This window comes from Amia ocellicauda, chromosome 18 (genome assembly GCF_036373705.1).
Source record: "Amia ocellicauda isolate fAmiCal2 chromosome 18, fAmiCal2.hap1, whole genome shotgun sequence".
Lineage (NCBI taxonomy): Eukaryota > Metazoa > Chordata > Actinopteri > Amiiformes > Amiidae > Amia > Amia ocellicauda.
Window position 1 is genome coordinate 23,827,739 of NC_089867.1, and position 24,144 is coordinate 23,851,882.

The 24,144-nt window shown below is 45.7% G+C and overlaps 1 protein-coding gene across 10 annotated transcripts in view; it reads left to right on the forward strand.

Moving 5' to 3' along the window:
* The window catches only part of rap1gapa (RAP1 GTPase activating protein a), a 150,672-nt gene that overhangs the window by 78,847 nt on the left and 47,681 nt on the right, over positions 1-24,144 (forward strand). For all 10 annotated transcript variants that reach the window (XM_066691538.1, XM_066691539.1, XM_066691535.1 and 7 more), the window contains one exon: positions 4,806-4,841. Coding sequence is in view for 9 of the 10 variants with exons in the window: in XM_066691539.1 (XP_066547636.1) it covers positions 4,806-4,841 (36 nt within the window). In the remaining variant the exon portion in view is untranslated. The remainder of the gene's footprint in view (positions 1-4,805; positions 4,842-24,144) is intronic.

Consider the following 24,144-nt stretch of genomic DNA (forward strand, 5'->3'; position numbering starts at 1 on the left):
TCCCATATTGCACTCAGTGAATCCCAGAAAATCATTTTAATGGACTGAATGCTCGCTTTTAAAATACCCATTACTTTAAATGCAAATCAGCCTCGGTTGCAGAGTTCATTTAAGCAAATTAAACGAGGGAGACCTGGTTACTGATGACTTTATGCAAATCGAGTCGGGCAGGTGTCTCAGGCAGCACCTGGGCTCAGAACACGTTTGGAAGCACTGCCGTTCAGCAATCGCCAGTTCAGATCAGATCTCCCCACCGGCGGGGCACATCGGCTGGGCATTTGCTGGGGCTGTGGGTGCCACAAGGTGGCAGGGGATTTTCTGCTTTTTGTCTGGAATGTGTTTCTCTACTGAACGTTTTCCCTATCAGCTGGTGGCAGCTTTGTCATTAGCTTGTTTTTGTTGGAATAGTTTCTTGGCACAGAAAGTATATGCTCAGCAGGCAGTCACTTAATCGGGATTGTGGTGAGATGTATAGGAAGGACATCAAACATTAGATCAGAGTGAATTACAGTATCACGTTAGAGTTCCTGCATTTTCAAGCAAGATAAATAGTAAAAAAAATATATATCAATAAATGAACTGGCAACTGTCGCTTTGGATCGACTGCAGAAAGCTGTTATTTATTTAGAACGATCGGCTGTTGTTACAGATAGGCAAAGCATATCCAATCTGTCACCCCTTACAAAATGCGGCCAAGTTTTCACCGTGCCATGTTGTGTATTCAGCTACACAGTGCCATCTACTGCCTGCAGGCGATCTCTCTCTCCCTCTCTCTCTTTTCTGGAGTTGGTACAGAATTGGCTACAGTGCTCCTCAGCTTTCTGGCAAAGCAAAGCAGTTTCCTCTGAACAAACATGGTTTCCATCTGTGATCTATCTTATTTGTGCACTCCTGATTACTAACATTTTGAGCTGATCACACTATCCTGAAGTGGACGTCTTTACTGCGTCCTCTGCCCCCAGTGATTGAATGTGGTCCGTTAAGGCCGAATTGTCACAAGAAACCTAAGGCAGTAGGAAATTAATATCAAACAGCTCCGTCCATTAGTTGCCAAGCTACCAGAGAGGAGACTCTCCACAGATCTTCGCACACTCATCTGCCTCGGGGGATGATAATTGATTCCCTTGGTTTACAGATATATATACCTAGGCATCTCCTTTGATTTAAACAAACAGACAAGATACTGTCAATAGGTTTGCATCTGTTACCAGTCAGGCTTCCTTCATGACAACGTGTTCCACCTGGGTCTGTTTTAAAAGTGTCTGGGGTTTGAAAGGCCCCTCAAAACAACCGGCAAAACCAGTTACATCTGTGTGTGCAGAGTAGCACCCTACATTTCTTTACAGCTGCAAACGAGTGCACTTAATGCCAGGTTTCTTGAATTCCCGTCCTTCAGCGTGAGCCCAGGCTGCTACGTGCGCTGCAGAGTCATTTTGAAGAAGCCGTGAGGCCAGATGGAGTGCATGCTTGGCTGTGTAGGAGGGCGAGGGTTTAGACTCTGTGCTCCCTGGACTGTGGAAATCGACACTCAACTTCACAAACACACACCCAGCCCGAGTGGGGGAGCGGACCCTCAGAGAGGACAGAGCGCCTTCTCACCGAAGCAGCTACGGACCAGCAAACAGGGTCAATGCAGTCTGAATTTCAATGGCCTCTGTGTCTCGGTAAACTCTAATAAGGCCACTCAGCACCTCTGAGCGCTGAAAAATATACCAATAATCAGGGCGAGCTGCCGTTGGCGTTCATGTCATTGATATGTATTGCGCTGTTTTCTGTGTTATTGGTAATGCTGAAGAAGCGAAGCATAAAGCTCCCTTTCATTTAAATGCATTTTCTAAGTGTGTAATGATAAGGATCCCGAGCTGCAGCCCTCCCAGTGTGGCTGCTTATCCAGCCAGCAAATGATTCCTGGGCTGGTAATGGGGTTTCATACCTTTTCTGGCTGTGGGTGTTTGGTATAATGAAAACACAGTGGAGTTTTCTTTCTAATTTAGTCTCTTTTTTTTCTGATGCAATTTAGATTTTGCAATTTCCACGTGGGCTTGACCGCTTGATCAAGAGAGATGGTGATAATTGGATTGAAAGCACTTCATCCTGAGAGGAACGGAGATATTTAACACAAACACAAATAACTGCTTTAACTAGAAACCGAGAACACACTGACACAAAGTGTGTATTAAACACAGAACGTAGCATGCATTGCTTTGCACAGAATTAATGCTATTTGCAAACCCAGTATGCTGCCACTGTCTGGAAGCTGTTTCCCTGGAATCCTTCAGACACGCCTTTGAGGGTCTAATCTTCATCAATAACGTACCGGCAGGCAAAAAAGCAAGAGGGGTCAGATGTCATTTTCCTCATGTTCTCATGTGACTGAAGACGGAAGAGTTCATGTGGCCTCAGCCCGTTATCTGGAGCCAGGCCTCTGAGCCGATCGGCATTCGAGTTTTCTGCTCGGGCTACGCCATTGCGGGGGGGGCGGGGGAGATGCAATCCCATAGCGCCAAGAGCACCAGCCCTGCGTCTCTTGGCCTTCATGTTTTTAGACTGAATTAGCGGAGGGCAGTTTGGAAACATCCATGATCATTTACTCTGTCGCTCGCAGCTGCCGTGAGACTTGCGCAATCACCGTGTCCTACCACCTGCGGTTTTTCTATGGTTTTGCAATGTGTGTCAGAATCGTCTCCATCTCGTCCGAGAAACTAATGACTCGACTGCAGGGGGGATCTAACTTCAGTGATGGATTGTATCTTGTAGCCTGCTTTTAAACGCTCCGATATCTGTATCAAAGGTTATTGAGAAGAATCTCCAAATATTCTTACTGTAGCTTAAAAATGAGAACATTATACAGATTATACAGATCATTACAATATTTTCAGAAGCACCAAATGGATACATTGAAGAAATGCCATCTCAAAATATATATTCAATACATTAAACAATCTGCGCACACATCTGTATACCCACTGTGGGAGCAGTTATATTTCACCCCAGAAAATTGTCATCTTGTGCAGAATCTGGAATACATCTGGATACACACCTGCCCTGAATCTGACTCCATCCGAGAGGCAGCACAGAGCAGCGATGGAGTTTAATGGATCCGCAATTCATTAGAAACCTAAGTGGCGTCTGCTGATCTCATCTTCGGGGGCAAACTTTACCTCCTTAGTATTCCAGGCAGCGCGTCGCAGCAGTCCAAGTGCGTCCTGCGGTGCGTCTATCAGGTAGCACGTAATTGTTAATAGTGAGCTACTGTCAGCTCCTGTGTTATCATACAGCCCCATTAGAGCGCTAATCACGCCCAGCCTCCGTCCCCCTTGGACTGCCTCTCTGCTCAGCATCGCCGATCCACCGCGGTCGGCACTAATGATGAGGACACCGGGGACATGAAAACTGCATGAATCCAAAGCAAATAAAACAAATCACACACCTCTGTATTGGCTGTGGTTGCCCCGAAGGGATGATTTGTTGTTGATTCTGTTTAACGTGGCATTCAGGCCCACTTTGGTTCACGATCATATCCACCGAGACTTGGAAAATGCAACTCAATGAAAAGCCCTGCCCTGTGAGCACCTCGAGTACAGTGTTTCCATCCGCTCACTGGAAACAGGAGTTCAGCACACAGGGGCTTCAGCACGTATATCTACACCGCAACTGGGCACTGTGTATGTCCTTCACAAGCCTCATACTGATAATGTTATTGTGTTAATGGTGTTTGGAGTGTCATGGTTTTGCCACTTGTTCTTCGGGCATCCCTACTGTCCTCTCTCGACTCTCGACGCAGTGTGCGGTGTTAGTCTGATGTAAAAATAGATGCATCGTTGTGATCACAGCCCTCAGTGCACAGAACCCAAGCATTTCCTTATATAGACAAGATAAAAGATTTAAGGAAAGGTGATTTTTCTTGAGATCACACGTGGAGCTGGAGCACGTTGCTCTCGGGCACCTACTGCACAGTGAGGCAAAGCAGAGGGTTCAGGTTAGTCTTCCTGTCTTGGAAATAAAAAATAGATTAGTCGCTCTCCTAGATGGACGGCCTTTAAAATGTATTATTTATTTATTTTTCTCTCCCGCACGCTTTGCAAAGAGAGGTGACATGGTTGGGGGGCAGCTGCATTGTCCTCTGACTGACGGCATTGTGTCGGGCTTAACAGTCTTCCCCCTCGGCTCGGTGGAAATGATGTGCGGAAGGATTCGCGGCCGAATAATAAGTGACTGGGGGGAATGGTCGTTATGTTACTTAGAGGGGAGAAAATGGATTTCAAAACACCTTGGCGATTATCCCTTTTGTGCATTCTTCTTAGCGTAGCCTTGGAAACGGTCCCTTCAGGATGCCAGGGGACAGATTGCCTGAGCGGTGCGGTGCAGACAGGTAGAGTCCGGTCTGTGGGGGGCAGGGGACGCATCCTGTCAGTGTGCGGTTGTGAGGCAGGGCACTATGGGTAGCACTCTGTATAATAGGCACCAAACCGGCAGGCACACTGGCTGAAAACCAGGGGATGAAGTGAGAGCTCCTCCGACGGAAATTAGCTTCTCGGCAGGTAGGAAGGAAGCGGCACCGAGGTCAGAGTCTGGAGTTGGGCGACTCTTCCATGGAGTGCTGGGCGGCCCAGCTGAACAGATCTGGCCCTCGGTTATTTATCACCGAACCAGAGTATCTTCTCTTCTGTTTTCTTAAGTCGTTTTTTGTTTCCTCCTTCATTCAGGCTTTTTATTTTTTAATGTCACTGTAATACGAGGCTCGACAGTGTGGTTGTGCATTTACAAGCTTGAAGTTAACCGTTGTGTTTTTGTTTCCCTTGCAGAGTCGACAAGTCCTTTTCCAAAGCCAGAAGTTTATGGTGAGTCCCTCTTCACTTGTCTTGTCTAACTCAGTGTGTGATGAAGGAGGTTTACTTAATGAGGTCTCAGGGCTGTATGAACCTTCGGCACTGAAGTCCTGTCATTGATTATGGATTATAGTTTGAGTGTGCTTTGTTTCCCCGCCTGAATAGTCACCGTTATTTAAAATGAAATATGTGCAATAGCTGTGTCTTCCAGTGCATTTATGAGCCCAGTCGTAGAGGTTAAATTCAACCCCAGCATTATTTCAGCTCCTGCAGAACATCCCTCTAGATGGAGGCATGTGCGTATTGTTCTCCCACAGTGTCACTGGCCTTGGGGTGACAGGAGGCAGTGAAGCAAACGCTTGTTCCTGTGGTTGTCTTTGGTACCTAGAGGAGATTGAAAGATTTAAGGCAAAGGACTCTGATTGTAACTAAAAATGAACAAATCAATAATGTTTACACTCTGTACTTTTCACAGGTCTTCCTGTGTTTTTTTGTTTTTTGTTTTTGAAGGACAATATTTTGTTTTTGTTCAGCCCCCCTCCTGTTTGAATAGGGTCCCATTCAATTCTCTCAGTAATTAGGATCCGATTGCTCGTTAAGATGTTAAATTGAGCAAACCTGCATGTGTTTAAAAGCAAGGCAAACTGGTGCGAACAACCTATGAGATATTAATGAACCGGATTTTAATTTCACTATATGTGAAATTGAGAAAGAGAGAGCTCAGAAAGCGGAGCGAGTCAGAAAGCTCCATACAGTTGGTGACAGTCCAATAAAATCCATCTTGTTGGCCATAATTAACTGTGAGAGTGTCAGGAAAGTCCAATTTTACAAAGCAGGTATTATGTAGATTTTTAAACAGGAGGTGAGAAATCACACAGGCAGGACAAAGCAGCTACTATTCGCAGCCAGTTTGCTTTTCATTTCCTTGGATGGCGAGGCAGGCAGAAGGGCAGAGCAGCGCAGATTGCAAACCCCCCCGTGAAAGCCTTCGTCTGGAAGTTAGCATCCCAGTCCAATCTGAAATATTAGGAGATCGGCCAATAGCGCAAGGCCCCATGTGACACAGACCCCAGTTTCGTTAAAGGGGAAGTGCATGGGATTTTCTGTCGCCTTTATTTTGAAACCAATTTTTAACGCATTTTATTTAGATTGTAATTTGTGCAGTTTAACACACTGGTTGTTGTTTTTGTAGCTTGTGATTGCATGATGCATTGTACATTTGCAATGTTGTCTTCATGTAAATTTAAATATTCAGAAACTTTACAACTCGAGTTTAAACAAGTTCTGTGCTGTAATGCATAGCAACCTCCCCTTTAATGAAATATTTACGTTTTGTATCATGTGGAAATGTTAGCTAACAAGTGTTTTTTTTAAATCTTATTGAATTTGGGAATAAATAAAAGCAGTTTTCCCTTTGAAAAATAAAGGCCTCACAGTTGTGGTACTATATGTATAAAACACTATGTTTATATATTGAGAAAGTCCACTTGAATAGGTTTTGTGCGAATGTATGTTTACAACCTCTTGTACACAGTCATATGATTGTGTGTGTTTTTTAAAGAATGTCTGCTGAGCTGATGGGCTGTTTGTCTGGGGACATGACTTTCAGTTCACAAAAAGCTCTGGTAATGGGTTTCCACATGGTCAGTCTGCTACCTGGGGGTTTGGCTGCAAAAACAACTGTGTGGGCTGCAGCATGACTTGGGGGGTTATGAACGACTCGGGGCATGACGTGAAAGTTACTGCAGCTCGTAATGATCATAAAAATTAGTCTTTAGTCTGAAGTCTTTAATTCAGCTCGGACTGTAGATTTGTTCCCAGTCGTATTCCAATATACAATTTTGATGTCGTGTGTGAAGCTGTGATTTTGTAATGAACTGCATTCATGCTGTAAATCGTTCAGACCCACTATGATCAACTGGGATTTCCATTTCCTCTTCCTGAAACATAAGGCTGTGTAAATGCTGCAGTTGAAGAAGCAACGCAAGTCTTGAAGTGTGTTGATCTGCCCCATACAACGGCAAGGCCAGGGTCTCACCACTACTGCCAAGGTGAAAACGACAAGCACAGCAGAGAGGGAGGGAGGGAGAGGCAGAGCCGGCAGGCGGGCACCTCAGGGATGCTCTGCGTGCTGCGGCGAGTCTGGTTTCCGTTGCCGCAGCAACCGTTAACAGTATCGCACTGCCTCGCAGAGCCGCGTCGTCCCGCACGGCCGTACGCAGGTACGCAGCCGCCTGTGTGTCCGGTCGCTGCAGAGAGGCACTCCGGCACAGCAGTCAGGCATGGGAGCTCGCCAGCTCCTCAGACGGAGAGGGACTCTGGGCGGGAAGGTCAGAGTGGATGAGATTATATAGAGAGAGAGAGAGAGAGAGACGGAGACGCAGAGAGAAGCATCTTTTACAATCAATCCTGCAGCTCTGACTGGGAACAGCTCCCGTCCACAGCACGAGAAAAGTTGCTGCACCGAAAGAGGGATGGCTCAGCAGCTGGGGCCCGGGCACTGAGGGCCTCGCCGACCGGGGAGACCCTCGCTCGCTTGCCACGGCCCCGGACGGCACTGGGTTTTAGTGCTGCCTTGTGAAATACAGCATCGTCCGGAGCTGAGGAGCGACGCGGGCCAAGACCGGGTCAGAGAGACGCCAGACATAGTGGCCCAGACCGGAGATCATCTGCCTGAGATATCCGAGTCCTTGTCCTTTATGGTCATCTTCAAAGTGACCTCCCTAGCTTCTGCAAAGGTCACTCTGTCTTGACCGTGCCTGGCTCACTTTAATTTCAGCCTCGCCAGAAGGTTGTTGTATGTTTTTGTATGTTGTGAGGTTGTGAGGTTTGTATGTTGCCGCTTATTTTCGTAGAAGTTTGTAGAAACTTCTTGAAATGAAGAGAGAACAGATTTCTGTCTTATTCAGTGTTTTAAGGGCAAGACAGACATGACTGCAAACAAGAGCTATTAAGGCCGGATAGTAGTGAAGGGGAAAAAGTAAATATGCTCTCTTATGTCCTTGATTGTATTGGAATGTATTCCTTGGAGCCCTGAGCTCTACTCTTGACTGTAATGGGAAACACAAGAATAGTGCTGACCGTTGCACAGACAGTGCCGGGGAAATGGACACTATAGGAGGAGAAGCCAGCGTCTGTGAATTGAAAACCCACAAGAGGCCTGAACTACAGGAAATGATAACTAATAAAGTGGGATGCTCTGATAATGTGATTAAATATAGATCAATGGAGTTGCACCGAGTTTACGGAAACTTTAATAATCTTATTTTCGGCTGAAGCGGTTAGTCCTGCCATCGTCAGCGACCTGGTGATTTATTCAGGTTCTGGACTTGCTTGTATTGATCGGTAGTTACAGCTCCGTGTGCCCAGACAGAGGACTTTCTCAGCATGCAGCGCACCTATCGGGCTGAGCAGCCATACGTTCATCGTGAAGGGCTCGGTTTCTGCTCTGCCTGCTCCTCGTCTTCACCTGCATCGAGCACGAATGGGTCCTGCAGCACCTCCTGATAAATATTTGAACATGTTGCGTTTCACTGGGTGACATTCATCACTGAAACTGCCTTCATAAACGCCGCTGCCTTGCAGACACCGCGCAGCTCCACCGAGTTTTATGCCGGCACAGACGTCTCCTGAAAAGGTCCTTAGGCTGTCATTGTTTTGTTTTTGCTTGTGTTGTGTTTGCTGGTTTGTTTCGCTTCTGCCGCAAAGACAAAGATTTGTTTTCTTGGGTAGAAAACAAATGACACAAACTCCTCGGGGACCAGCAGAGAAATTCATCAGCAAGACGGCTTAGTTAATGGAGTAGGCCGACGCTGCAGCCTCACGCTTTCCTGAGGATGAACACAGGCTAGACGAGCATTGCAGCAAAGAGGCGGGCAGCGGGTTTCTGAAAGCGCAGCGTTCGTCCCAGTGGACCAGCCGAGTGGACTAGCCTGTGGGGAGACGCCAGCCCTCCAGGCAGACCCAGGACTTTCCACTGGACCACCGAGCATCTGCCAGCATGCCTTGCTCACCTTTCCGAATCGGGCGACCTAAGAAATTCTGGTGAGTCTGAGATCAATCATTGCTTTTGTGTTTCAGTGCGTACTCTTAAGCTTGTCCGGCACATTGTGAGCGAGAGTTAATCACTGCCTCCTGTGCAGGTCGGGACACGTGTCACCCTGATGACATTGCACTGGTGTGCTTGTTTCATGTGTCCTTTAAAGACAAGAACACCGAGCACGCAGTCGCTTCCTGCCATTCCACTACGGGTTTGTGTGGATGTGTTCATTTAGTCTCAGCCTGCCCGGTTGTTGCTTCTTACTCCAGGTCACAAACAGACTTACTCACTTTACTGTTACTCTCCAGACTTGGCCAGAGACATGCAGGCTTCTAGAAAACGCTCTGTTAGGCTTTCAGAAGTCATACGTGGGTTTTACGAACCAATCAGGAGTGTCAACTATATCCCAAAAGCCCTGTAGAGCACATACCGAGATGTCATATCTGAGGATTGGCGGGCCTCCAGACAATACCAGATCAACAGATAGACCATACCACCAGGACCATATACGTCATGAGTTCATCTAAATAAATCCTGATGCTCATGATTGGTGAAAGGGAGTGAACGTTTGAGCTCAGGCAGGGTGGCATTGCCAGTGATTTAAAGGGATTACACCAGAATACCAGGACTGCAGGCCAACACTCAGTGAGCACAGGGGGAAACGCATGCAGGGCCAGACTTTATTTAACCCAACCTGGACTTAAGACGACCCCCACTGAAAAATCTGGAACGGGTGGTCGGAGTCTTTCAAAGCTGTTTAGCTGAAGTGTGAAGTCATTCTTGGCTTCCTCGACAATTAGCTTTTTATGCCGCGCATTAATTTGCTCCAGCATCCCTCATGAAGATTGAGTGCGCTGTCGGGAGCGTGGTTATTGCATGAAGAATCACACACATTGTGCAGCGAAGAATATGAATAATGCTGTTTAGGCATCGCGAATCTGTGGGAGCTATGGCTCATTTAGAAATGTCACATGCTACATGCTTTGCAGATCAGAAAGCATCCACACATCGCGTTTGTTTCAGTGACATTCGGGATTGTGGGCGTAAAGTCACTTGCCATGCTACCAACAGCAAACAAGTCCTCTAACAAGAAATAAGAGTTTCATGTACAAAGATTTTGTTTTCTCTTTCACATTGCAAACCTTATATCGTATCCTATGTTTTAAGCATATTACTTTTTTGATTTGCCCCTGTGTGGGATTTCTAAACCATACATTTTAATTACGGAATATATCTGACTGATCTGGTCCCCCGATCACAGTGTTGTATAAAATCCCAAGTCAGACACATTTAGTATTGACGTACAAAATAATAAACATGGACTTGTGCAGATCTCAATCTTGCATCATGAACTAGACCCATAAATTACTGCTCTTGCCTGGTCCAAGATGGATCATTTGCTAATATTTCACCCACCCCCTCACAGCAAGGCAGTTAGATTTACATTCATATAGTTTGCATTACTGCTATCGTAAGGTTATTCAAGTGCAGACAGGAGTCACATGATACCCGCCACTGCAGCTTTGTTATTACATTTCTACATGGTCATCCCTGTGTTGGTTGTGCAGGGTGTCATTCAGGTTTTTCTGGTCTGGTATTTATGTTTTCCTTGTGGACTGGGATTTTCACCTTTCAGACTTTTTCAATCGAGTATTTTCTCTCTCTCGCTTCTCTTATCTGCACAACAATGGTGATTGTAAACATGCTCCAGTTATTTCCACAAACGGAAGAACATTCACTGTACCCTAATGAAAATGACATGACGGATCTCTCTCTGCCGGCATCATTAGCAATCAGGGTACACTTTAATCTCTCTCAATTACTTCTGATTATGCAATGTAATTAACCGATTCTCTGTCATTCAGTGATTGAATGAGCTTTTGGGTAGTAGCCACATTATTTATTGTTGAAGGCCACATTGTTATTGAGTGAGGAGCTAATCCCAATGGGCACTACGGCGCACTGAGGGGACCTAGCGACACTGTGGCCCTACAGTTCTGCCTGGCCCCCAATCATTCAAATAAATAAGACTGAGAGAGGTTGTGCTCAGCAGGCGATGCACCGGGTACAGTGTGTACAAGGTCAAAGACAGGACGACCTTCCAGGCTTACTCTGAGGACGGCCTGGAGCTCCTTCTGACCCCGACCTCCACTGATTCGAACATTGTGTTATTTGTCTAGGCTGTGGGATTCAGTAATTACTTCTAAGGTTTCATTACATATTATTCCGTTCCGAAGTATAAGGTTAAGACAGAAGATAAACACTGAGGCCGTGCCACAGTCAGGCTCCTGTAGCGATCAGTCAGCTTTGCGACACAAAAAGGCAAGGCAGCGGCCCGGACTCGTATGTCTTCTGTCTGTCAATCTGTAAGGCCTATCTAGCCACATCTGACAGGGATGAACTAAGAGAGATTCTCCACTCACAGTGTTTTATCTGTGAAGAGAACTGCCAATCTGTCCCCAGACCCTTGCTGTCCTCCAGGAGTTTGGACAGTCCTTTCTAGTAGTAGAAGGTCAAGAGAGTGTATTTTGGCCCCAACTCACAACGACCTGGCCAATGAGGACGAGGCCATCAGGACCCCACCCCCCACCCATTGTATTGAGCACAGAAGTGTTTGGGTAGGAAGGAAGGGATGCAAACCAGTGAATGCAGAGAGAGCACGGTGTTGCTTGGGGATGCAGAAGTCGGGGGGTGTGAGATTGGGGTTTTCTTCCCCTGAATTTTGGTTTGAAACTCCACTCACCGCTCTGCCATTAATTCTCCAGCTCTGTTGTTCTTGCCTGCTGACAACATCCACCCTCATTATAAAATGATAAAAAATAGACAAGGCAGCAAAACCCCAAACATGACAAGCTTCACGATGCATCCTGAGCCCAAGGGAGAGAGAGAGACTCGCTCTGTGTTTGTAATGGTCAAAGGCAACCCTACCCTAAGAATTGCGGCAATGAAACATTTACTGTCTTTAAATGGGACACTAACTGGCAATCCACGAGGAATACGCTGCTCACGAACGCCTAAACTCTCTGCATAATTTGTGAGCTGAGAGAGACAATGAGGCGGTGAGTAAGACTGAATCCCTGCAATTACTCTCCCCCACTGAGACCGAGGCTTTCCACTGTAGATTTATATCGCTTGTTCGGAGGAGAACAGTCTTTACGAACCGCAGGAAACAGGGACCTCATTTCAGGATTTTACCTGGCTAACAATCCCCAACCGACATGGCTGGCCTCAGGTGCTCTCTGCCTGGTTTTACTGCAGGAAACTGAACGGCAGGGGTTCTGCAGGGTCAGCTTGTCACTAGAAGTCGTACCTTGTCCTGTGTGTCTCCCCTCCCCACCCCCTGCAGAGACAAAGCCTAACGCTGTCTGTCTCTGGGCTGATTTGCATGCCATTTACAGCTTCTATCCCTAAGGTGCCTTGCTCTATCTCTCCCAAGCACTCTCTCGGTAATGTAGGTCACAGTCATGGCTGCTCCCTCGCTGAATTGGGACCAAGATCTGCAGTACAGCTGTTTTTAGCTGCAGTCAAACCCTTCCACCTTAAAATCCTTGGCGAGGCAATGGAACGGAGGTTTTGCTTTGAGGAAGTTTGAAAGTGTATTTATCTCCCCATCATCTGCCATTGCAAGGTTGTGGCATCTGAAAAATGAATGCTACCTAACTGGATAAACACAGGATCCATGCAGTGCGTCACTCAAGATTGGGAGAGCAAGGCAACATTTGCAGGGTAGAAAATCCCATGTACAACACTACATGTTCATGAAACATTTAGCGACATGCTGTTTATTCCTGCCTTGTCCTACTGCGAAGAATTGACACAACAGAGTGATAAAGTACCTCATCAATCTTTCAAAACACCAGATAGAGGTTGTTCACTTGTTTGTTCGGTGGTTTCATTATTCATATTAGATTTATAGATTTCGGGTTCTTTTTCTTTATAAAAATGCCCAGTACATTTGCATATGGCCAAGTGTGTCTGTCTCGAGAAATCTCGTTTGAGGAACTGTACAGGAATTATGTCAATATTGGCCATTTCCAAGGTTAAATGTGCTGCATTTGAATGTGTAAATACAGCCAAGAATGAGACGAGGAAAGTAAGCGTAATCTGGAACACTCTTTTGGGTACATTGTCCACGTCGCACTAATGGACAGATATGGAGCTCACGTCAAAGTGCCGCATTTTACTCTCGAAATGGCCCTTTTCACCAGAGGCGATCTTGATTGATTTTCCAGAGGCCTAATCCTCTTTGTGTTTACTCTTTAAAGGAAGGCACTAATTTCTGTTAATCCCGTGTTGGTAAGCCGTTTGTGGGGATTGTCCCATGTGAGGGTTAAGTGCTTCGTCTCCTGTCCAGGGAGCTCAGAGATTGATGTTATTTTGCCTTTCGCTGGGTAGCTCTGAGTCCATTAAGCACAGCCTCCACTCTCTCCCGCCCGTCACGACTGCAGCGAACGCAGACCTACTGCTAATACTGGCAGCTCTCACAGTACTCTAATAGAGTAAATACACTGTACGAATGGGAGCTGTGAAAGTGTGTCAAACTAGAATTGTGTTTTTTTGGGTGGTCAGAGAGAGAGAGTGATGAGATCAAGTCCGATATGTTTTGTGGTTTGATGATTACATTTTCTTGTTAGACGTTACTTGATCCATACCAATGAGAAATAACTATATGAAACAGTCTTTTATGAGCTGGTGAGGTTGTTTTGTGAGGCTTGTGTACCCTTGTAACAGAGCCTGCTTTTCAAGTTTGAATAAATCTAAACCTTCTGATAATTTATAATCACATAATTTGAATTTTTTGGTTTTATGTTTATCTGAAACAAAGCAAACAAATGTTGCTTTTAACTTCACTGGCTTCACTACAGTAGAATGCCTGCAGTTTGGATCTCTGTAACAAAATGTGCCTAAAGTATATTGTGAAAATAATTAGTAAAATGTGTTCCACTCAGTCTGTCTATTCAGTGTAGTTTCTAGTAGCCTGGTAGGTAAACATTTAATTAATCAGATTCCAAAAATGGGGTTCTTTGAAAAGCAATATTAAGCTCTTTAACAGCATTTGAAAAACACCATACTTGATCATAGATCTTTGTCACTCCGATTCTCGACGCAGCCCAGCGAGACGTGATAGCACATGATAGCAGTGCGTAGTAAATCACACACTCGCAAACTTCTGTGCAAATGCAGGGGCTTCATATTTGAAAGTAGGCCGTCTTCCAGAACTGAATTAGAAAATAATCAGGCTTTCACACTTTATAACAGCCTGCTTTGAAAAAAATGCATACATCAGAATTCGGGAGCAGAAAAGTTTAGCTGGGGAACAGCCTGAGTCTGCTAAATTAAATTTGGATTTATATTTCATTCAGTGTTACCTATCAGCCTGGAGACACGACACCCATCTCCTGCATGCTAATGTGCATTGTGAGAGGAGAGAAAGTTTCATACCTGGTAACCAGTACTGCACTTGCACTGCCAAGCAAAATTACTGCAAAGCCCATTTCTTTTGTATAAATATAGTTGATTTTGTGCAAATCCTATCAGTGTGTCCCATATGGCAGAACCCGCGTTTATTGAGAGCTTGACGAATTCTGTTTTTTTTTTGTTCTCCGTTCAGGGTGACATGGGGGCGAGACTGTGCCGAGTCTCTGCATTAGTTCATTCCCTGCCTTTCCCTACAAACGCCCCTTATTATTGGAAGGATGGGACATGTAATGAGCCAGATAACTCTCTCTGAAATAAGTGTGTTAGAACTGTTCTCACAACATGTGACCAACTACTAGGTTCCTCAGTAGAGAAAACAAAGGTATAGTGCAAGGGTGTAAAGGAGTGAGACCGAGAGAGTGAGAGGGTGTGAGTTGGCTTGCTGTTGTTTTTGTTCTGTCAGTCACAAATGTACCTTAGTTAGTCCCTGTTAAAACACCTTTGAGTTATCCAGTTACAGTAGACCGCAGGAACATCATTTGTGATTCTGCGTCACCAAATGAAGGATTTCCTCCAAAGTGCATATCTGACCTCTGCGTTACAATGTGATGTCAAAAATGAAAGAAGCCTCTTCCTGTTTCCCCAAGGACAGCTGGGACAGAGACTCGCGTGTCCCAGAGTCCCGATGTTCGTTGGATTGAGCAAGAGCGAGGGTGTGTGTGTAAGGTGACGGGCTCCTTTTTGGAGACCTGCTCTTCTTTCATCTGCGTTTTGTCAGCTGTGTCAGAAACAATCTCCGAGCCGCCGCCTCCTCCTTCCCCTGCGCCCCGCTTGGCATGCAGATCGGCACAGCCCCTGTCACAGCGCGTTACTGTTCCTCCCAGACCGCACACCGGTGTGTTATTGGCCAAGACAGACAGCCCGCTGCGGATGAAAATAAGATTTATGAGATTTATGCATCCGACGGGAAGCGGCGTGAAGAGAAGGAGCCGCGGTCTCTGAGAGAGGAGGGCATCTCTGGGGGGGTTGTCCTCGTTTGTGACCTGAAGGTTTTCTCAATACCATTCCTGCAGGTGGAATAATGGATCACAAACTATAGTCTGCTCTGTCTCTGACTTGTTCTACTTTGAAAGTGTGGTCTATCCCATTGTCTTTTTTCTCAGTGGAAAAAGTACATAGTCTACACAATCAATTAAGCATAGCTTGAGTCTTTCTGCCATACAGATACTGGGTGCCTGAGATAAGACACTTTCCTGCCGACACTGAAATACATACAGGACAGGATGGCAGTTCTTCTTTTCTCTGCTTCCCGGACGGCAATAATAATAATAATATAATTTAATTAGCCGCATCAGAAATGTAATGACAGTAAAATGCATCTTCCTTTCACGTTGAAAGGTGGGCACCCAGGCAGGATGTGAATTTGCCTGATTAATCACAGAGCGCACTTGCATTGAGAGATCTTTTCACTATCGATGCTGTGCTCTCCCAGTCAAAAGTACATATTTGCTTCCTTCCAGACTTTTCCCCTGGACTGTATACGAAGATATAGATTCGTAGTTCAAAGTTAAAAAACAAAAATCAATAGGGTTTGTTTTTCAGTTACTTCAGTACTCCAGCAATTAGTGGAGTTGTATCTTGGTTTCATATCTATTTGTAGCAGCCTGTGGGCCTGTTATCAGAGATATATGGTGGGGAAAATACAGGCTGTCAGTTTTCCTTCAGTTTCGAAGCAGTGCTGGATTCTGAATTGAATTCTCCACTGGCGTTCTGCCTAGTGCTGTGCGCCCTCCAGTGGTTGGAGGCTGCAGTGAAATCCACATTTAAATACTCTGACCTCATTGCTTTGTATTTCAATAGTTCCCGTCACTTCGGCCTTCCTCACTCCATGCTGATGCTGAGATCTCAGCTCTCCGGGTTTTATCTAAAGCCTTTAATAAACCACCCCCTATAATATCAGTCTTTCTCTGAACAATATTTCCGAAATTGTAATTTTCTTTGAAATACACAGCCGGAGGGCAGATCAATCGATGAAAATGTATCAGTGCCAGCCAACCGCTCATCTGAAATGACTATGAAATTGTGATTCGCGTCAGTATTTAACAGGCCCTTCATGCCGAAGTCACATTAACTTCCCAGTTTGGATCAGTCCCCCCAAAATTTTATTTTTATCACAAATCCTCCCATTTAAGACTTTACAACTCCCATGCCGATGAGTCGGTGCTGAAGTGTGTGGACGTGTCTGTGCAGACTGATGCCCACCGGGCCCGGCTGTGACACAGCCTCATTTATCTCTCCCCAGCCCTGAGAGGGGCATTAATTCAGTCATCTGCAACAGAGTGCCTTCAGAGGCAGGGAGTTAACCCCGTGCAGTCCCGGTAGTCTCTATCTCCCACCTCTCTGGTTTCCTATGGTTTTCCTTCATCAGGTAAATGAAGGCCCCCTCTGCGTTGTGCGTCGTCTCCATGCTCCCGTCCCCGGCGCTAAATGAAGTGGACCTCTGTGCCTTATAATTAATACGAAGCTGAGAGAAGCACAGCTAAGACCCCCGTAGGACCCCCGAGGTTGGCCTTAATTACCTCCTGCTGGAACAGCAACGCTTTAGCACACTTTGATTACGAGTCTGAATTGAACCCAGGCAGGTCGAACAACATGCCTCCCTCATTAGACAGGAAGCCGCACTGGGCTCCTTCCGTTCTGTTTTTATTTGTTCTGTTTTTATTTGTTCTGTTTCTCCAGAGGCGTGTTGTAAGGCTGATTTTCACACACAAAACATGATCGGTTTCACGTATGTCTAAAGATACAGACTGGGTGTTTGTCGTTTTCCAAGTCTGACAGGTACAGGGTGTCACTGGGAAAAATATATGCATTTTGCCCCTTCCCTGGGTAATCGTTACAGCAATAGCTTTAGATGCTGGAGACATTGTGAGGATACTTGACTGGGGTGTGGTGGTGCTCCTCTGGCAGCACAGGACAACCCATCTTGCTGCTTAGGTGGGTAGCCCCGGGGTAACACCCAAAGCAGTCTCTGGGCTATAAAGTTGGGCCACACTCTTTACAAAGAACAAGGACATTTCCTGAAAATGAGATCGGGTGCACATGCGTGTTTTCCACACAGACTGTGCTCCTGATAAACAGCTTTACAGAGTTCTTGGCAAATACTGTAAACAACTCTGGCAGCAGCTTGGCCCTCAATCTGAAAATCAGTGTCAGCTCGTAAGTCATGAGTAAATACTGTCAGTGCTGTAATACCATTCTTAATACTGAACTCAAACCGGGCAGATGATTGGAATCTACTCCACACAGGAATGGGCCAGAAGTTTTGTGTCCTGTCAAAATGAGAGAAATGGGGTCATCTAGGTAATGCCACCTGGAAAGAAGTACCCATGTATAAAGGAGATGTCTTCCTGCTGCCCAGGGTAAGGTCGCCTGTTCATATCGATGTTCTGCCAGCCTGGTCCAGATGTTAAGTCTTCTCGGAAACACAGGGACTGCCAGACAGACGGCTGCACTGCCTTTTGCTGCCAGATGTTTTCCGTGTCTGTATCTGGACTCTTATGATCTGTACAGTGTCAGGTTTGTCGCATCTGATCGAGGCTCCAACATGGAGTACCACCCACTCCTCCTCTGTGCCGGACTTCAGAGTAAGATCGAGTCAGAAGAGAGAGCGCCCGGCGTGTGATCGTGCCAACAGCGTTGTTTTTTCCCTGGCTGATGCCATGTTGCGTGTTCCTCTGTTGGTGTTGTGGCTCGCACATCTGAAGGGGTTGGCAGCAGGACAGGAACAGCTGGGGTGGTCAGACTGCGAGTTTCTGCTGCTTAGATGTGCCTAAATTTAGCGCGCTCTGGCACAACGGTAAAGCTTTGCTTGGAAACCAAACCCTGTAATCTTCGGAGAATAGAGCTTTGGAAATCTAACAAATTAACAGTGTGAGGAGAGAGAGAGAGGACAAGACAGTAGAGACAGTGAAAATCATTCATTGTACAGTTTTTATTGCCCATCTGCTGGTGAGAACATCCGCCCTCTTTCCATCGCTACACAAAAGCACACTGAGAACATCACCAGGGCCAAGAAACTGAGCTCCTCTGTGTGTTTGAGAGTAAGTGTTGGCCCCTGTAGGCATCTGGGCTACCCGGCAGCATTCGTGCAGCAGGAGACTGTTAAACTGTACAGGATGAAACTCCCCAAGCTTTTAGATTATTTGTTCTTGAAAGGAAGAGAAAAAAAAGCTGCTTTTTGGGGATTAATATTCATAATCCATTTCCCTGCCTCACAGGCGATGGGGTTTTATTCTGATGCAGAGATTGCACTGCCTGAGGGGAGATGATATGAATTGGGTTGGATGGAGCATTTCGGTGCGTTTTGTTTTGTTGGTCCTGCCCGCTACAGACAGACTTCCTGATTTCCTGGGCGATGACTTTACAATCTAACATTGGGAGATGTCGCACAGCAGAGAAGTGTCACAGGCGAGCGGAGTTACTGCTGGCAGGCAGATAAGAGGTTACTTTAAGCTGTATATGCATATAAAACAACCGGCACGTGTTCAGCAATTTGCAGCCACAGCATCCTGCAACACAGCGTACAAGAAGACTGTCCGGCAAAGACACCTCACCGCCTGATAAGGATCGGACTGGGGATCGGCAGCCTCCTGCGGTGCAATCGAAGGCACAGGAGATTAACAGCAGGAGACCAGAGTATCTTCACAGAGCGCCATGTTTTCATCTCCTCCCTGTGGGGATTAAAACACCATTACCACTGAACTTACTCTTTCAAATATTTCTTGTTTTCATACTTTTTGGTTTTAGTTTCCCTTGTTTCTCTGCTATGTGAATGACAGAGATAACTGTGTGCCAGGACAGCACTAGAGGAAACTGGTGGATCTGCCCTTTGACCTGGAAGTGCCACTGATATCCCAAAACACATCTCCCACCCAGAACACTGCCAGCACTGGGGAGAGCGAAACTCGGGTGACACGGGGCACTGTGGGAAGGCATGCCAGGGGGTCAGGTCAAACTGCACGTGCTTGTGATCACAATTTCACTCCTGCAGCGAGCGAGGAAGAGGACGCGCCAGGACAGGTACTCGTTTTCAGTGACCTGACACGAAAAAGTGAGAATTACTCTCCCATTGGAGTGTAATTGAGCTATAACCCTGAGATTACCAGAAAATAACCTCATTACATGATAGGAGGGTCAGTCAAGGGCAGGGATTGTTGAACATCCAGGGCTCTGGCCTCGCAGAAAAACATACATCGGGGTGTAGCACGGGCTCGAACGAACAATGTAAGACGTATTTTGTATTCACGCTGTGTGATTTTGTTGAAGGGTAAAGCCTCTTTCTTTGTGCCCTGTTCCTACCTCCCTCTCCTCTGCTCTTTGTACTTGTTTTAATTAAAGAGCCACTGCCTGGAGATGGATTCTTCACACAATCAGGTGCCAGAATTGAGAAGTGATTTGATTTATTTCTGGAGTTATTAAAACCGGTGACAAGCAACACCTGTGTCTGTTTGTCTTGACACGATTAACTGTCGGAAGGAAGCCAGACAGTTCTTCACGGTGCAGCCCGTTCACGGCGGACTGAGCCGGGGCCGAATGCCAAGACCTGGCCGTTGCACTGTTGTAACACATTGTTGTCATTACATGGATGTTTGACTCGGATGGTGTCTTTGTTGTTTTATTTTTCACACAACGCTCACACAGGCCTGCCACAGCAATAGTTTGCTTCAGTGATGTGGGTTTCATATGCATTGTACTAGACTGAGGCACAGCACCAAGCATCAGAGCGGCAGACGTCTGTACAGACTAACACATATGCCGGGTAGTTTGGTGTTTTGCATCCAGCTGGACCTGATCCAGACGATTCTCAACACAAACTATCCAGTATCCAGTCCACCAGCGCTATCTGACAATTGATGCTGTCTTTCAACAGGCTTAACCTTTTTTCTCTTTAATTTGTGTAGATTTGTGATCTCGAGGTTGTTGACCCACACTGTAGTTAAATCACATCCATGGTCCTACATAGCGTTCTGGATGGCAAGACTTTATTGTCAGTTATTGTTTGTTAGTTTCATGAGCGTTGAACACGGCATAATACAGTTAAATCTGGGAGCAGAGTTTTTAAACCCTCAGGGAAGGAAGTATGTTCTGATGGCTTGTTGTATCTAATTGGGTATTTGTTTGGCGGTAATTGTCTTTCCTGCATCTCATCTAAGTGGAAAATAAGCAGTGATTAGTTTTAAGTTATTTCACTATAGCCACAGTTGATGCTCTCTCCCTGACTTGCCAGGGCCCAGGAAGTGAACACTAAAACGCTAATTCAGGCTGATTGACTGCGTTTTCTTGAAAACAAAACAAAAAAACTACTTAATGCGCGCCCTCTTGTACATTCACTATTTTTCATAAGAAATAGTTCAATATCTGAAGCCCTCTGAGATGTGTTTTAATATCACGGCTGGCTGTAGATCACAAACGCGAGCGAGTGTTGCCACGAACCCGAGGATAGCGAGAGGAATTACAGTTAATCTGCAGTCCCGTTTCAGCCTGGTGCTGTTTGTCAAAATCCTTTGGGGCCTGTAACGCTCATATCTGTCTCCATCTGTGCCTCTCTTTGTGCTGTCCTGCAGACGGCTGGTAATGCACAGTTTGTTTTAATAACAAAACAGATCTTCTGAATATGTAAGAGCTAAACCTTGGTTTCTGTATTATTTTCCCCATAAAGTCGAGGCACCGGAGTGAGTAACGCTGAGACACATTTAAACATGACTACTGTACCTGAGGCTGTGAAAAGTTGCATCAGCCCTGTAGTTCCCCCTGGGGGCTTCACAGTGCTTTAATTATGCACCATCATGGCACAGTAGACAGTCAAGCCTGTTTCAGTTTCCAATGCCACCTAGTCAAACAGGTTCTTATAATCCGTGAAAAGACAATACAGTTAAATCAATCTACACAATATTTATGGTCTTGAAGTCTTTGAAGCAGAACAATGCATATCGTTTTCTGTTTCTGTTTTCTGTGTAGTTTTGCCAAGTATTTGTGTATACATATATATATTTGTCTATATATAAATAATTCCCAGAACAGAAAAACACAGAACAGACACTGTAGACGGCAGTTTTAAAGCCGTGTGTTTGTGCTCAGTCTTACATTACCGAAATGGGACTGGGTGGCTCAGGTTGATTCTGTAGCCAGTCCAGCCTGTGTTTGCTGGAGGCCTGCTTCCAAACTCAGTTTAAATAAAGTGCGTTTGTGGGTCACAGGCAGCGCCAGCTCAGGAGCGAAAGCCCTGCTGGGTTTATGGATATATTACTTCAGCAGCATGATAGAAATGTATGAAGTGTTTGTTGGTTTGTTTGTTTTTGTCGGCTCAGTCGGAGCTGCTGGGGTTCCTCAACATAATGAGCGACCAGGAGGCTCTCAATCAATACCATTCACTAAAATCAGGGCCCTGCAGTTTTGTTTGCCATTGAGTTTGCAGTCATTGGATATATTGTTATAGCATTAACTGCCCTTGCTCGGTGAGGAAAACTCATTTTGTTTGTCAATAAATACAGCATCTACAGCCAGAGTCTATACACCCTGTGATGTTTTTTATTATTTGATAATCAATATTTACAGTTGGTGCATTCTTTTGTGTTTTGTTTTGTAGTGCTTGCAGTTCTGGTTTTTGCATTCTCTCGATCGGTGTCATAAAACGATGCAATTTGTGTTTCAAAGGTGGTTGAGAGCTGAGTAGAATGACACCCCTGCTCTAATGCTGAGGGATGTGTCATATGACACTGCGATCGAAGGCCACTGGGGGCTGTAGACACAAGGGACACCTGTAACCACTCGGTTATTACACTGTGGCTTATATTACCACCAACATAAAGACCAGCCCAAGGCACCACCACCGCCACTCCCTTCTTTCTATAGGAATGGCTCCAACACTCCTTACTACACATAATTGGAAAGAGAAGTGTACCATTGGCAAAGAGTCCTTAATCTGAGGGCAATAAATGAACCTACTTGCCCTCCCTGCTGCCTCCTCTTTTCCCTTTCTTTTTCTTTACCAGAGGTTCAAATACTTTTTTTCCTCTGGGAGCGGGCGTTTCACCGGGAGGTCCTGTCTGGTGTGTAACTCTACACTTTTACAAAAGGATGGACGTGTGGGCTGAGCCACGCCTCCTGCCCATAGATGCAGGGCGTGTGAGCAGGTGGAAGAAAGAAAAGAAAAGAAAACCTGCCTTAAAGCCATTGGGGAGGGCCAGCGTTTTCTCAGTTCACTGTCAGTGAACCTGGTTATCATTTCAACTCGGGCAGCTAGAGCAGCGATGCTCCTAAACCCGGAGGACATGCTTTTCATTCGGAGAATCAGACCATCAGAGAGGACCAAGCCAAAGCGGGACGTGGTCTTCTACAGGGTCCATCAAGCGCGGTAAGCTTTGCCCTCGTGCTCCATGACGTGGCTCTGAGGAGGGTGTGATGCTGGAGAGATTAATGCTTTGTGGCTGTTGTACACTGCAAACATTGTGGTGTCCTCCTCGGGAAGGACAAGAAAACCAATGATGTTTTCCCTTCTCTCTGTGGTCAAGAGCACGTGCGTTTGTAGTTGCCTTCTCTTGTTTCTCTTGTATATATCATGCAGTTGTTATTATGATTTGAAATATCTGTCATAGCTCTGAAATGGGAGCACGCTTGTGTTCGCAGAAGCTGTGAGGTCCATCTGCTCACATGCTGTTGTCTAGATGAATGTAAGTATCGCATTCAGTCACTCCTGATTACTGCACTGATGGCAGGGGGTGTGTCGGATCAGGACAGGGGCTATTGAAGGGTCTCTGGTGAACGCAACAACAGACTGGTTATTGGCATGGCTTTTAAATCAATAACTTGTTTGGGGCTTCCAGGTGTGTCCAGTGATTACAAAATAAATGCATGTTCGTCTGTGGAAATGAACACCGAAACCTCAGGGAAAGGCAAAAGGTCAGCGCAGGTCTATTCTAGCAGCACCTCGTTTTCCGTGGAGACTTGTGAGGTCAGGGCTGTTTGTCAGTGAAAGTGTGTGTCCTCTGAGCACAGCAAACTCCACATGACCTGGCTGTGATTTTGAGAAGAGGTAATCCTAAATTGAAAGGATTTTGAAGTATAGTTTCCTTAATAAAGTCTGTATGATAGGCCGTGATTGGTTCAGAGATGTGTGTTGGTCAAAAAATAATAATAATATGGGGAATTGTGTAACAATTTAATCAGTAGTGGAGTTACAGCGAACACGGGGTCGTCACAGTGAGAGGATGATTCAACAAACATGAGAACATGGCCTGCAGTCTGTTTCCATCCCTCTTCTCTGAATCTCCCGAAAGCCCATCAAAGTAAAGGATGAAGATCAAATAACACGAAGCCCTGTATAGTCACTGGAGCTCTGGACAAACAAAATACAATCCAGACAAGCCTAATAATAATAAATAGTAGTCATTGTGTTATATACTAGCAAAAGGTCTGTTAGAAATACAATCCAAAACCCAGAAACCCATATTGTGGTTCTCATGCTCAGCACTATTATTTTCACTACATATCCTTTTTCCTGATTTCCACATTCTCAGGTGTCCACTGAAAGGCCCCCAGCTTTTTTAATACCTCTCGATTCAAAATGAAAGTGCCCATTGAGCTGCAAATGTCCTGTTAAAGCGTTTTTAAAAAGCAGTGGGAGCTTGAGGTTTAATTGCTCATGTGGTAGATAATGGCTCTTTCACTCTTTCACTGTGTCCCATCATTCACAACCACTCCCTTGACATAGTTTGGGGAACTCTGCCCTCTTTTGTTTACATGGATTACAATGTTAGCCGTCAACTCCAAATCTTTTTTCCCAGATCCAGCCCTGCCAGA